Source organism: Lichenostomus cassidix, chromosome 2 (genome assembly GCF_008360975.1).
Source record: "Lichenostomus cassidix isolate B80296 chromosome 2, HeHo_3.0, whole genome shotgun sequence".
NCBI classification, from domain to species: Eukaryota; Metazoa; Chordata; class Aves; order Passeriformes; family Meliphagidae; genus Lichenostomus; species Lichenostomus cassidix.
This window is the reverse complement of record NC_139482.1, coordinates 108,552,043-108,566,675: the sequence shown is the minus strand read 5'-3', so window position 1 is coordinate 108,566,675 and position 14,633 is coordinate 108,552,043. Positions and strand designations below refer to the sequence as shown.

Below are 14,633 nucleotides of genomic sequence, written 5' to 3'. Positions count from 1 at the left end.
AACTGTTATAAAGGATATTTTAAAATGTCATTTTTCAGTAGCATACTTCCCACAGGTTTGTAAATGTATTTAGGTATTTTATTTATGGATCTATTCAAGACGCTCCCAAAGGAAAAGAAAAATAGTTCTTTGAATATGTCTTTTAGGAGAGGGAGTAGCCAAATATGTTTTCATACTTTCCACTTCTTTTCCACTGGACCTGTGGGGGTTTTTCCATCGAGCTACATTTTTGGAGGACTTGCTTGCCACAGAATTTAGCCATATGCAGGGTAAAGTAAAAAAATACATACTTTGATCTTCTTTGGCCAGTATTGTGCACATTCAGAGAAAATGTGGGTGTATTGATAGATGTAGTAGGCAATGTAGCAACATGATATAGGGAAGGCTGAAGTACTCAAGTTTTTTTTTGTTTGATTTGATTTTTCTTTTCTTTGGTCTTTACAAATAGAGTTTGCTCTCAGGCCTCTGCATGTATTAGCATGGTTTGAGAAGGAGCAGGTCAGCCAGCAGTGGGGAAGCTTTGAATTAGAAATTGCTTGGGAAGGTTGGATTCGCCCATAGACGTGATGAAGTTCACCCAATTGTGCTGAAATAGCTGATTGCTATAATTTGGTCAGCTGTCAGTCAACCCTGAAAAATTGTGATGGTTGGGAGAGATCTCTTTTGACTAGAAAGATGCCAGCATGATGTGTATCTTTAAAAAAGTCAAGGAAGAGGGTTCAGGGAACTACTCAGTCAGCCTTGCCTCAGTCACATTGTTTGACATCTCCGTTGGTGATGTGGCTGGTGATAGAAGGAGATTTGCATGACATCAGATTAAGGGGTGTTATTGGTGCTCCATACAGGAGAACACCAATTCTGTGGGACCTTGATAAACTTGGGAACTGGGCCAGCAGAAACATTGTGAAGTTCATGAAGTGCAAAGATTTGCACCTGTGATGGAATAATCCAAGGCATGAGTCACTGCCCTACTGCGAAAGACTGATGAGTTACAATGAACACCAGCTTGAATATAAATCTGCAGTGCTCCTTCATGGCTTAAAAGATACTGGGCTGCATTAGAAGGATAATGGATGGCAGATCTGGGGAGAATACTACCCCCCTTACTTAGTGCTGGCAAGGCCACATGGAGTATTGTGTCCAGCTTTGGCTCTCCCATTTCAAGAAGGGTGTTGAGAAACTGCAGCTGGTCCAGCAGACAGGTACAAAGGTGGTTGAGGTCTAGTACTGGTATTCCATGAGGAGAGGGAGCTGGGTAAAGAGCAGTCCAAGGAGCAGTTGTTGGTCTACAGCAACTGAAGTGGCACTAGCGGAGTGACAGACTCTTCTCAGTAGAAACAGACAGTAAACTGAGGGGCAGCAGACACAAATCCTGGCTTGGGAGGTTCAGGTTGGAGTTAAGAAGAGCCAGTTCCACTGGAAGGGTGGTGTAGCCATGGAAGAGGGTCCCATAAAGGCTACAGAATCTCCATCATTGGTGAATTTCAAAACTTCTGTAGGCAAAGCCATGGCTGACCCAATATTGTGTGTGCAGTAGACTCATTTCAAGTGGGGTTATCTTTCAAAATGATTTCTGTGATTGATTCCATGATTAAATGGGCTGGTTTGTGTTCATCAGAGTTTGTACATAGGTAACCTCTAGGAACCTCTTACATGATACAAGAAAGTACTTTCTGTGTACTTTATAATCAGCAAACCATTTTTCTCTTCTTTATTAGCCCAGGATATTTTATTGCTTGTATTTTTCTTTATGAACCATTATGCATCATTGTTTTGTACTGGCAATAGTTGAATGATCTTAACTTTCTGTAACAAGTTGCTGCAGTGTCGAAAACAGTTCTCAGCAGTCCACTGAGTTTCAGAATCCCTTATGAAGTGGTCTCTGTCAAAAGAATCAGTTAGATATTACCTTTATTTTCAGAATTACATTTTCTTGTAGCATTTTGGAAGGGAAACCATTTTGCCTAATTTTTTTTAACCTTTTTATAATCTTTATTATATTTTGACTAAAACTTCAAAGTCTGATTATTGTATCTGCATCTTCATGCCTGATTTTGGAATTTTTGTCCAGCATTGATTAGTTACTTCTAAACATCACTGAAAGCAAACAGAAGTTACCAACATTAGACTTTTTATCCTAATGGAGAGCCTTCCAAATAAATCATTAAGTGGTCAGTAATTATAGGATTTTTTGTACATTAAAACAGTGGGGAATTTTCTTTGCCTGGGATTATCTTCTCCAGATGTATTCCAAGAAGGGATTCATTGCAATGGGAATAATTGCAGTAGGAGTAGACTCTCCCACTATGGGTTTTTTTGCATATTTATTCCCACCTTGGCCCCTCCTATGTGAGACAATGATGCAATTATTTTTTTTTTTTCTTTTTCTCCGTGTATTTAACTGTATAAAGTGGAAAAGTTTAGGCCCTTAGCAAACTATTAGTTTCATTGTGTTGGGGTTTTTCCTCATGCCAACATAACTCAAAGCTATCTGTAATGAAAATACACAGCAAATGAGACAACAGGAGTAAATTAAACAAAACCAACCAGTGCAAAACCTATGCTGCACTTCTAAGTATTTTCTCTCCTTGCCTTTCACCATAATATATAATTTACATGCATATGTTTTCTTTGCTTGCCTGTTATCTCTGTGCTTCTCTCTGTCTAGCATAAAGAAACATCTCTTTTTTTATATTTCATCATGCCACTTTTTTTTCAACAGTTTTTGTCATATTTTTATCTACAGGCACTCCATTAGTTTCCTCTAAATGATTGCTTAGGAGGCAGTTAATTTTCCAGATAAATCAAAACACTGAGAACAGACCTATTGGAGTTTATTCTTGTTATTTACAAGTAAAGACAGATTAAAAAAGCTGTTTTGAAAATGCAAAAATTTTAGAAGAATCTTTTAAGAGTTACCTGAAATTTATAAACTGAGAATGAATATAGAGTACTTTACTAAGTAATCATGTACTTAATTAGTGTTTATATAGTGTGTTAGAAGCAGTCAGAACACCTCTGTATCTCTTGCTATTAGTATTAGGAACTGCTTTTTTTCCTGAAGAATGTTCATCCCATTGCCTACATTTGTTTTTCAGCTTGCCTGGGAATATGGAATGCCATTTTTTGAGACCAGTGCTAAAGAAAATGTGAACATTGAGCACGCATTCTCAGTCTTGACTAAGGAAATTCTGGAAAAGGTAGGCTTTTTTTTAAAGTAGAAAGAAAATGGGAGATTTTTCTTGACAGAGTGGGTAAACAAGGTTCTAACCACAGAATAGTTTCAGCAAAGCACAGCCAATGCTGGTTTTGTCTTACCAAGTTAATATTTTGGGGGGATTCTGCAAGCGTAAAGCTGGAGGCATACAGGGGACGAGCATGAGGGAGAGGAATCGTGAAAGAAGAGGCAAGCAGGTACAATACAGTTCAGAAAGAAAGTGAAGATTCAGGAAAACGGTATTTGTGGCTTTATTTCCCATGCTTTTCTTTAAGGAAGTGGTTAACAGCTCTGGAGTAGTTCTGCTTCTGTGCCAGGAAGATTCCTTTTTCCTCTAGGTTTCTGCAGAGTGTGCACACAGTGAAGGTGCTGCATGCTGATGGAATCAGTGGAGCTTTTATGTTCAGCAATCAAATGTTTTATCCAAAGTTCATAGCTGTTTGTTTGGCTGATTTACACTAGTGACTTTGAAGTTATCAGCGCCTAAAGATTTGAGTTAATTAGTATTAGAGCCAATATTGTAGCTGTTAGAGTCAGCATCTCTAACTTGAGTGTGTTGGCTTAAATGTCCTTACTCCTCAAAGTTGCAATACTTTTGTAGGACTGAATTATTGTTCATTAGCTCTGAAAATGTTTTGCATTGCAATTTATTTTTAGACAGTAGAATATTATTTTAGACATTAATAGATGTTCTTCATGCAATGCATTATCACTGCCATTCATCACCAATATTAGTTATACAAAACTAACCTTCCACTCCGAATACTCTTGAAGTCATAATAAAGATAAATGAGTAAAATTACTGACAAAGTCACAAGTAGCAGTGTTTTGATTAAGTAGCCATAGGGGATGGTCAGAATAATAGCTCAGGGTTGGACTGCTTCTAAATCAGGGTCCTGTCATACTACATAGTAACACAAGCTATAGTGGGTTATTTCAGGGGAGGATAAAAAAGGGGAAAAAAATCTTGTGGTTACTTTTACATGAAAATGAAGCTCAGGGACTGAATACTCAAATGTTGTATAGAACAGGAGGATAATGGCAGGCCCTTGAGTTACTGAGCTTGTTAAAAAAAGGTCTCAAGTAAGATAACTGTGATTTTGTTGTAAATGAAAAAGACATTGTCTACTGTAAATAGAGACTATATTGTTAGTATGAAACATGAAAACTACAAAACAATAGCTATGACCATAACTGCTGCAAAGGCAAATATGTGCGAAGCGAGCATTTCTGCAGAGTGGTTTTGGGTGATATCTAAGAGAATTCTCTGCACATGCAGGAATGATGTTTGGGTATTTTTCATATTAAGATTGCCTGCACTGATTTTGCTGTAAGTGAAACTTCAGTGTTCCTACTCACCTTCGTGAAAATTCATGGGTTTTGTAGTGTGGACATGGTAAACAAATTCAGACCACGCTGAACATGTTATACTGCTACTTGGTTTTAATTAGAACTGCTTTGAACAGTTGTATGCTCTGCATGTATATGTGTTTGGAAAATGTGCCCATGAGAATTTGTCATATTTTTCTGTAGTAATGGTTCACCTTAGCTAAAAATATTTGCAATCCTGATAAGGCATCATGTACCATTACTTTGGTGTATACTTAGCCATATTTAGTAAAATACATTTGTTGATTTAAACAAGAACCCCTTTAGCCCAATTGGTTTTAGCACTGGCCTGATAAGAAAGAGTTCGCAGTGAAAAAAAAATCTACCATACAGTTTCATCATGGTTTTCAGGTTCGACAAAATAATTTGCCTGTTCACAAAACTGTGAAATCTGAATGTAGTACTTGAATTTTAACTTCCTCTAACTGATGAAATTTTGGAGTAGGGAAAATGCAGTAAGAAGTGTGACTAGTAGCTGTGAAAAATGACTTGATAGATGCCAGTCCTAGAGATCATTTCAGTCATACATCCATTTTGTTGTGGTGAAATATGTATTTTCTGATGGTAAAAAAGAGATACAGCTTTGCATAGTGTTTTGGCCCAAGGCACCTATGTCTGGGGATATCCAGCCTCCCTTCCCTCTGCAGTAGGACCACCTGTTCCAGACTGATGAGATGCTTCAGTGGAAGCACATCATTGTTTTCCCAGTCTCACAGAAGAAACTTGTTTTAAGGAACTCCCTAGAAGAGTCTGTTATGGCCATGCTTTTGGGAAGTGCGTGAAGCTTACTCAGAGGTAAGATAAATAGGCAGGCCAGGCTGGCAGGCAGTAGACCAGGCTCAGATGCATTGCAGTAGACTGTATTAATCTGAGGAAATCCAGGACTTCTTATGTACACTCTTGCTTGCCATCTGCTATGGACATATCTTTACTAACTTGATCTACACAAAATACTCCTGTAGATGGCAAAGATTGATGTCCAAAGTTATAGAGTTCATATACAAGTACTAAGCTTCTTGATTCTTCTGAAATTTAGAACAAGTTGTGGTTCAATGGTGGAAAAAAACCATATGAAAAGGTTTCAGACATTTAACAAAACAAAACAAAAAAGGGCAAGTATTTTGGTGTATTGTCACTATTTCGTGCTGCGTTTTCCCTTTTCTTTTTCATTTTCTCTTGTAGTGCGCTTAAGGGAGAGAGAACACTTCTGTATCCCTGTGCTCTGGATCACTAAAGTGCAGCTTGACCTTTCAGATACTTTCCATCTCAGCCGTTCTATGTTGGGTCTCAGTCCACAACTCTAATTTACATGGGCAGTCTCATTAAAACCATCAGGTTTTTTTGGACAGCTTACATTGGTAACAGCTAAGGAGTCATGCCATATTTCTGAAAACTCACAATTTTCAAACCAGTCAGTTAATAATAACTGAATGCAGTACTTGAGTTTTAACTTTCTCTGACTGACAATTTTTTGGAGAAGGGCAATAATAACTGATAGGATTGTATTTGAAAGGCTGCAGTGGAAATAAATGTTGATGACACAGATTATTCCTGGAGTTTGCTTCGACATGTTGACAAATAACAGTATTTTATTTATTCACAATTCTTACGAATCTCAAATATGCCTAAACCTGTTCATTAGTAGATGACAGCTGTTCTTTGACAATGCTTCTGGTTTCCAGTGAACTATTTGTACTTGTGAGTCAGTCCTCTAAAAACAACCAAAACCAAAAAAATACCACCCAGAATGTGGTTAGCATTTGCTCTTTTGTGTTCTTTGGTTTCAAGCCTGACAAGAAGTAGTGTTCTCAAGTACTCAAGTTTAAAAAAAAAATATTAAAAGCCTTTGTATATGTCCTTATGGGTGTGATTGTTGGTATTTTTCTAAACTAAGATCAGGAGTGAAACTCCATTAAAAAAAAGAGAAAAAAAGAATGAAGTTATCACCTTTTTCTGAAAACTGCAATAAAACTAACCAAAACTTACGTTCTGCCTACCTCCCAAGAGTGATTGACTACCAAGATTATTTTAATCATATTAAATAAACATATATCTGCTGAGTAGAGAACAGTGAAAATCCATTTAAGACCTTGCCCTGTGCTGTTGAGAGTAACATTTAATGTTTAACAGCTGGATGTCATTTGAGATGAACATTCAGAAGTAGCAGGCCTCAATTTTGCCCTTCCTTCATTTCTTTACATTTCTTTCCTATGGCAATAAGATTTTTAAGATTATACTGTGTTTTCTATTCCTTTGCCCCTAAAGTACCTTTGGAACTTGTTAGCTTCTTTTAAACAAATTTGACAGGTCAAACTAAAAGATAATAAAGTTCCTGAGTAGTTCCTTGAAAATAAGGTGAGAGGCACAGTACTCTGCAGAAGGAAAGTCTCCAGCATTAGTTTATAGAGAATTAAATAGAGACCACTACACAGGGAGACTGAAAATTGCTTCAACCAGCCACTCCAGCTGGAGCTTGCATCACAGATATCAAATTTAATTCACTTCAAGACCCAAATCCATAGGAAATCGGATTTCATTATTGCTGAGGTTCATGGAATTGTTAGTTTGTCTAAAAGATCCCTGTGTCTCCAGCAGTGCATAGTCAGTGTTTCTTTATTATCCTCAGTCATGCATGGAGCCCCAGGCTTTATTTGCCCTTTATTTATCTTGTACTGACCACAGAATATTAATTCCTTCGAGAGGTTTTTCATAATGCTTGTACTGCTGTACTTTAAATCCATTTTAGATTTTTATCTCCTTAACTTTCTTAGTAACATTAGGTAGTATATTCAGCATTGCACATGTGGGAACTGAGGTACAGAGATCAAAGCAAAGAGGATAAATGGTACCAACTCACTTAGTGCTAGCCCAATGTAAGGCATAATTTAACTACACTATCTTACTTAATTTTTTTAAAAAGTCTGTTCTGGACATTGAATGAGCCAGATATTCTTCTGGAAACAGTAGAATATAATTAGGTCATGTAAATCAAAACTTAATCACAATGTCTGTGTATGGGGGATGAGATTCATCTTAGCATGCAACCTTAGCCAGCTAAAATTTGCATGACTGGTCTGGTTGTCTGGAGTCATCTCTATTCAATAAAAAGAGATGAATCTTTAGGATAAAATTGTGTTTTGGAGATGCCTTTCTCCCTCCATTGATTATAGAGGCCTCCATATCTCAGCCTACATGGTTTCATTTGATTCAAAGTAAATAAATTAAACTCCAGGAAACCAAAAAAAAGTTACAGACTTGGCTTATTTTTGGCATTTGCTGCTTCTGCTTCTGACTTTGAAAACACATTGCTCTCTTAAATAGGGCTTTTATGATGCCACTGTATTAAACCTCCACTGGATGATCTGTAGGGTTGAGGACCCACACAGGAGATCCACAGCTGTCTTCTGAAGTTTGTGAAATAACTAATTGCAGTACAATGTTATAGTCTACATGGTGGGAACAGGAGAGGGAGATAGAGCCCCATGCTTTGCCAGTGGGTTAAATGTTTTAGACATGGTGGAATAGCAGTCTTTGGGAGCAACACCTTCATCAACATTTCTTGAGGAACATGTTCAGCAGCATTTAGATCCTGCTGTGCCAGACCTCACATCCTCCTCTTGTGCTCCTGTACCTGTTCCCACAGTGATTGCCTTCCCTGCTAATACATCCCTAGCCCTTGCTTAATACTGTTTGTGCTATGTCCAGCCCATTGTGATTGTGAGAGTACTCTCTTACGTTTTGAACAGATAATTTGAATTACAGAATATAAGGAAAATACATAGAAAGTGTTGGGACTATTAACGACTGGGCTCTCTCTAATGGCAGTTCACACACAGAAGTCACGTGGACTTGGCTGTATGAAGTTCTCTGCCAGTCTTTGTCAACTGTCACTGTTAAATATAAATGAAGTGATTGCAGTAATTAAGTGAGATAATTTTGTAACTAGAATAAAAATCATCAAAATCTAAAGAAGTTATAAATAATAACCTCAGTTAAAGTCCCTTCCATTTGTTTCTCTAAAGCTTCTAAGTATTCAGCAAGCACTACAGGTCTGACTATGACTGGGGACATGATAATAGATAAAGCAAAATCCCATCATTCTTTCAAACCTGCAGTGAGACCCACATTCAGAATAACTAAACCAGTATCAAAATACCAAGAACAGGTTTTAGAGAAGGTGAATCTAACCTGGTATAGCACCATTAATCTGAGTAGTTTTTCAGCAAGGAATGGGCAACTGAGCTTAATGAAGATTAATATATTTACTCCATTAGAAACCTTTCAAAGAAGTTTTGGGGTTTTTTTCATTACATTTTCCTTTGTATACCACCTAGCTTTCTTGCCTTGATTTTAGAAAAAAATTCAATAACTGAGCCATCTCATCACAATTCCTGTGTCTAGGTATCTATTGCATGCTAGTGATGCAAACTCTGCTTAGAAGTGGGAAGGAGAGACAGCCAGGAGGGGAGTTTTAAGCAGGAAGTTTAAAACTGGCTTGAGGGGATGCCTGCCAGTTAGATGAGACATGTCTGCTGTGCTATTTAACAGGAAAAACTAGTATTTGATAGCAGGAAGTTTCAACATCTTCCTGAGATCACTGCAGGGTACAGTGGCATCTGTGTTTGTGGCGGTACTTTCAAAACCCCAGCTTGCCCAAGATACCAAAGTGGAATCTCCTGCTTCTTGGTACCATTTTGGTTCTTCTCATGTTTTCACAATTTTTTATGGTTTGTTGGCTGACTTGTGGGGCAGTGAGTTACAAGCTGAGCTGAAATGTGAGCTGGAAGTGTTAGTGTTCCTGGAGCCCTGAAGGAGGAATGCTGCCTGCCTTGTTCTCACAGGTGGGAGAGATTTGCATACCTCCCTGCTGTAATTTTGGGAGAGGGGGTGCCCCACCTTTTCCAAGGCTTGGCTGAGGATGAGTGCTATGTGGGATTGCCCAAATCTGATTGTTGCTTCAGTGCTTTATGCAGGACTTGTCATAACTCTTTAGATTATGAATGTGCACTTTTCAAATGCATGTGCAGCACATTTGCTTAAATGGATCCCAGACTCTTATTTGACTCACAAAGACCCAGTATGGAACAGTCTTAAAAAGTGAAGATATTAAGAATCCTCAGCTTTTTAATGGATTTTAAAATGGCTGTTCTTTATTTGTGGAATGGTGATTCTTGTCTTTCTGTCTTGGCTAATTTGTTGATGAACTATCAAATAATGATTTTACAGATTATAAGAGCTGTTGTATTATCAAATATGTTTCACCATTCTTAATCACTTAACAGTACTGGGGATCCTTGCTAAGGATACATGAACAGCTTACCCGAAAGTACTATTAAGTAGTAAAGTGCTATGGATGCAAATAAGTGTCATAAGTGCTTAAGGAAATGTAAGTTTCTCCCCTTTGACTGAAAGCATGAAGTTTGATCTCGAAGTATAATCTGCAACATCTTCAGGTTACCTGTTTCCTCTAAGTAAGTGAGACTTGAATTCTGAAACTGTTCAAACAGAGATTTTTATAGAACTCTTTTACTACTTAAACTATTTTCTCCTCAAGAAAAAGCAGGGGTGAAACAAAACCTACTTGCTTGATATCCACAACAGTCAATGCTTAATGTTATTTCTTGGTCTCAAGAAAGTGAATTGGTCAATTCACTTGGTCTCAAAGTGAATTTAAATTTCTTATTGTACCGTTATCTTCCAAAGCTTTGATTTTCCCTTCAGAATCTTATCTCTAAACAAGAGTGGTATCTTTTTCCTTTAGATGACAAGGTTATGTTTGTGCACTTTTGATTCTGCCATACTCCCTCTTTTAAAAAGGTCTTCATACTTTAAATTTACTGTCTATGCTTGCAGACCACCAAATACCATCTCTACCTAGCAGAAATCATAATAGCTAATGCCTGTATCTCCCACAACTGTGTAAAAAGTTAAAATTAATCAGAAGTCATAAAGCTGCTTGTTGGTATTTGTAGGAATTCTCAAGGGTAATAAAAATGTCTCTTGGTCCTTACCACTCAAAAAATAAATTAAAAAACCCAAGTAAAAGTGCACATGCTGTATTTCTTCATTATCTGGAGCATTCATTATGAGAAGAAAGTCCTAAAATCAGTAAGTCACAGTCCTCTGGTACTCTACAGTCAGACAATATTTGCTAATAATTTTAGTGATGACAGCTTCAGCATCCATCCTGAGGTTTAAACACTACAATATATTTCCTGCCCTCTGCTCCTTCCTCTGTCCATCACTCTTGATCCCTTTCCAGATGTTTCATCTTCTCCCCCCAGCACCATGCATTGTGGAAGCCTCCCTGGGTCCCTGCAGCCCCAGGGAGCAATGAGCTCAGCCACTCTCTTTGTGGGGACAGCTCTGGCACAGGGCAGCCAGCACTCTGGAAGAGCTGGAATTATGGCCAGAGAAGGAAAAAGGAAACAAATTTCATGTGTCTTCTCTAGAATTTTAGGTAGTGGTAAGTACTCTCAGGCAAAGAGGCATAAATGTTATTCATCACACAGGGGAAAATTTATATTTTGCCCTCATTCTGATGCCACCAAGTAATTTTTGGTGAATCTTTCTGGATGTAGTCAAGGTTCAACTACCACATGACTTTGTACGAGTAAGTTTTCAATTCTGAGTCATAATTAGCATTGTACTACATTATGCCTTTTTTCGCCTTCCTTTCTTTTTTTCCTGTGCTTTGGATTTCATTATTTCCAGCTTAGATAGCTGTTGTCTCTGGAAGCTTCTCTTTATTGCCAGAAATGATTGTTTATGGCTGTTGAGTTTGGGTTGAGAGAAGAATGTGGTGAACCCAGTGGCTGCACTTACTTCTCTGCACTTAGTTGGTAAAGCTGCCAAGACATAGGCAGGAGAGTGGCTGGTAGAGAAGTTGGGGGTTTTATTTTCCTGGACATGTGACAATATTCTCTGTGTCTCTGTGCCCTTGTTCAGGGTTCAGTGTTCATAGTTTCAGAGTACAAGATTGTGACATGCACTGCATTGCACAACTGGGTTTGATTGTTTCTCTGGTCAACACTAATTATCTAGTTGGGTTTGTTGCTGAAAGGAAGAGTCCTGGTTTTGATGGTTTTCATTTTTGTTATAATCTGCTTTTGCAATCAGTGCATAAATGTTTTACAAGGGTGGAGTGCTATTTTGATAGTTTATCATGATAAAGACTGAACTGTTTCTATTTGGGGGTGTTCCTAGTTATTAAAGAGAGGCAAGAAAACAGAAATTTAGTAAATTCCACAAAGTAAGTTAATGTCCCTTATAACAGTTAACAGCCTGTACCTTTATTTTAGTGAATACTGATAGTCTGTATTTTCCTGTTCCTTTCAGCTGGACATTTTCACCCTATGCTCAATACTTCAAAGATAAGTGTACTTAAATGAAAAATAGCTAAAATTTGTGTAGTCAACAGAAGAACTTGTACTTATAGAACAGATCATGTGAGTAAAGATTTACAGAAATGGCACATACAGTTTGTAGTGTCTCCTCAAAAGACACTTTCTCTCACCTTCAGATTTAGGAGAGATGTTTGAGGCAGATAAAGAATGTAAAGATGGCAAACTGGGACTTGCGTGGGCATTGGTTTCCATCTCATTTATTAGAAAACTTCAATCTGTTAATTAAATGTTCAAAGGAAAAATATATCCAGTGACTCCACTAAATATTTTACATTAAAGTATGTGAAAAAGCAAACTTTTCAACCATTGTGTTCTAGTTATCTTAATGAAGTGTTTGCTTTTGTTTGTTTTCCAGAAATCCTGTGTATTACATGACTTAGATGTTGTGAGTCTAAATGAAACTAAGAAGAGAACCTGCTGTGCATTCTGAAATACTGTTTCTTATTCCATTTTCTCTTCAGGAAATATCAAGTGTTGCAAAGGAACTTACAAGCTTTTAAAATCCAAAGCCTGTAATCCAAAAATACAGTGTTTAGCCATCCTTTGTATTGCACAGACTTTGTTGCCAAATGTTTTTATATGTTTATATTATATTTTCATATTTTTAATGTGAAGATGAAACAGCTATCTGATTTTGGAATTATTAGATGTATCACTGGGTGACTGTGTTTGAATACAACTGTTTGCAGAATTGAAATCTAAGTGTACTGATTTTCTGTTATTAAAAAAACACCCTTCACTTTTTTGTGTGTGTTATACCAGATTTCTAATATAATGAACATTGACATCATCACACAAGCAACCTTCTGATATATGAAAGCATATAACATCTATTTAAGTACCTGACATTTACTGCAATCCCTTAAGACAAGTGTCAGAGAATGTTTGGCTTGGTTTCTTTTATACCCATTTCAGAAACATATGTGCTACGTCGATATTTTGAATAGGGACTCTGCAGAGGTGAAATTTCTGCTGAGAGAAAGGGATAAACCATATAGGAGATTGGTGTCAGAATGGTTTGGGTTGGAAGAGAGCTTGAAGGTCATCTAGTTTGAACCTCCCTAACAGGAGGGACAACTTCCACTAGAGTATGTTGCTGGACCTTCCTAAGAATTCAGAAAACATGGAACAACAGAATGCATCCAGTAATAATAATAACAGTCTTTCTGATTAAAAAGTGTATAATTCCTTGAAATAATTCCTGCAGATGTTAGTAGCATACCTGCATTTTCGAAAGTTCTTTTTGTCAGAAATAATCACAATAAAAGGCTTTGTTTGATATTGTGATATATTTATGCTATTTTTTTAAAGTATAAATAGTGGAGGTATCTGATTCTGCTCATTTAGATCTGTTTTATACTGACTTGTAATATCTTTAAAATCCATGGAGAATATCTTACTTCATTTTAAACATGGGCAGAATCAGGATGCTAGTTGCTTTTTCTTTAATGAAAAGCAAAGCAAGCACAACTCAAACCTGCAGGACAAGCAAAAAGCAGACATAAGTTGGGAAATCTGAAGAATTGTGATGACTGTAAATTTTTTTCCTTGTATAGGAGATGTGGCTGTTTTATCACCATTTGTGAAGGAATAATGCTATTGTGCAGAATTGTGTTTTGAGCCATCCCAGCACATCCAAAATAACTAACCCTACTGGCTTACTATTCTGGAATGTCATTACCCTCCTGAAATATGCTTGCTTCTTTTTTTGAGGGCATTTTGCAGATTGCCATAATATCAAATTATTATTAGATTTGGTATTGAGAAAGGGAGTTCAACTGGAAAATGCTCTCTCAAGTACATGGGACCAAATGTGCCTGAGCCTACTGCCGGGTCCACGTACCCCTAGCCTGATTAGTGTGCCTGCAGAAAGGGTACAAAAGGATGGGCTGGGCTGTGTATTTACAGCTGTTCCTGACTATTCATCATGGCTCCTCACTAAAGCTAGTATTTATCACAAAATCTGAAAACAAGGAACAAAGGATAATGCCTGCCTTCGTTAAAACCATAGCAGAGGGAGGAAATAGTGCTGGAAGGGATTTTGAGTCTGTCTAGGTTCTCATGGTATCTCAATCTCTGATCAGCTGCCCCGATGTAATGCAACAAGATGGTCAGGGACCTGCAGTGGTAGAGGATTTCAGTGTCTCTGAGTGGCAACAGTCCTTACTTAACTGGTTTGGCAAGGAGGAAATTTCCTAATACCTAATCTAACTGGTACACATGGAAAGTAGGTTATCCCTTTCCTCTTGATGTAGGTGAACACCTCTGCCTCCCCTCCCCTCTCCTCTCCAGAGAACTCCTGACCTTTCTACCTTCCCTTGTAGTTTGGATTTTCAAAATCTTTTGCCCTTTTTGTCTCCCTCCTCTTGAGGTTCTTGAGTTGGTTCTCGACCATCCTGGACTGTAGAGCTGAAAACTGAGCAGACTATTCCAGTTTAAATAAAAACAGCTGGATAGGTTTAAATTATTTTTTCATCTTATTTGTGATACTCCTATTTATGCATTCCAGCATCAGCATAATGCAAGGTAGCCTAGCACTGCTTGTGATGCATAGAACTGCTTTTTTTATCCTGCTACGTATTTGTGCAGTTGATTATTCCTTGGGATGTGTAAAACCTTCT

The 14,633-nt window shown here is 37.6% G+C and overlaps 1 protein-coding gene across 4 annotated transcripts in view; it reads left to right on the top strand.

Moving 5' to 3' along the window:
- Positions 1 to 14,633, top strand: part of LOC146441950 (ras-related protein Rab-10-like) — a 35,422-nt gene that overhangs the window by 19,691 nt on the left and 1,098 nt on the right. For 2 of the 4 annotated variants that reach the window (XM_085052758.1, XM_085052760.1), the window contains 2 exons: positions 3,099 to 3,200; positions 12,368 to 12,751. In XM_085052758.1, coding sequence (XP_084908884.1) covers positions 3,099 to 3,200; positions 12,368 to 12,442 — 177 coding nt within the window. In that variant the 3' untranslated portion in view covers positions 12,443 to 12,751. Of the gene's footprint in view, positions 1 to 3,098; positions 3,201 to 12,367; positions 12,752 to 14,633 lie in introns of those variants that run through there. The other 2 variants (XM_085052757.1, XM_085052759.1) reach the window with 1 other exon arrangement.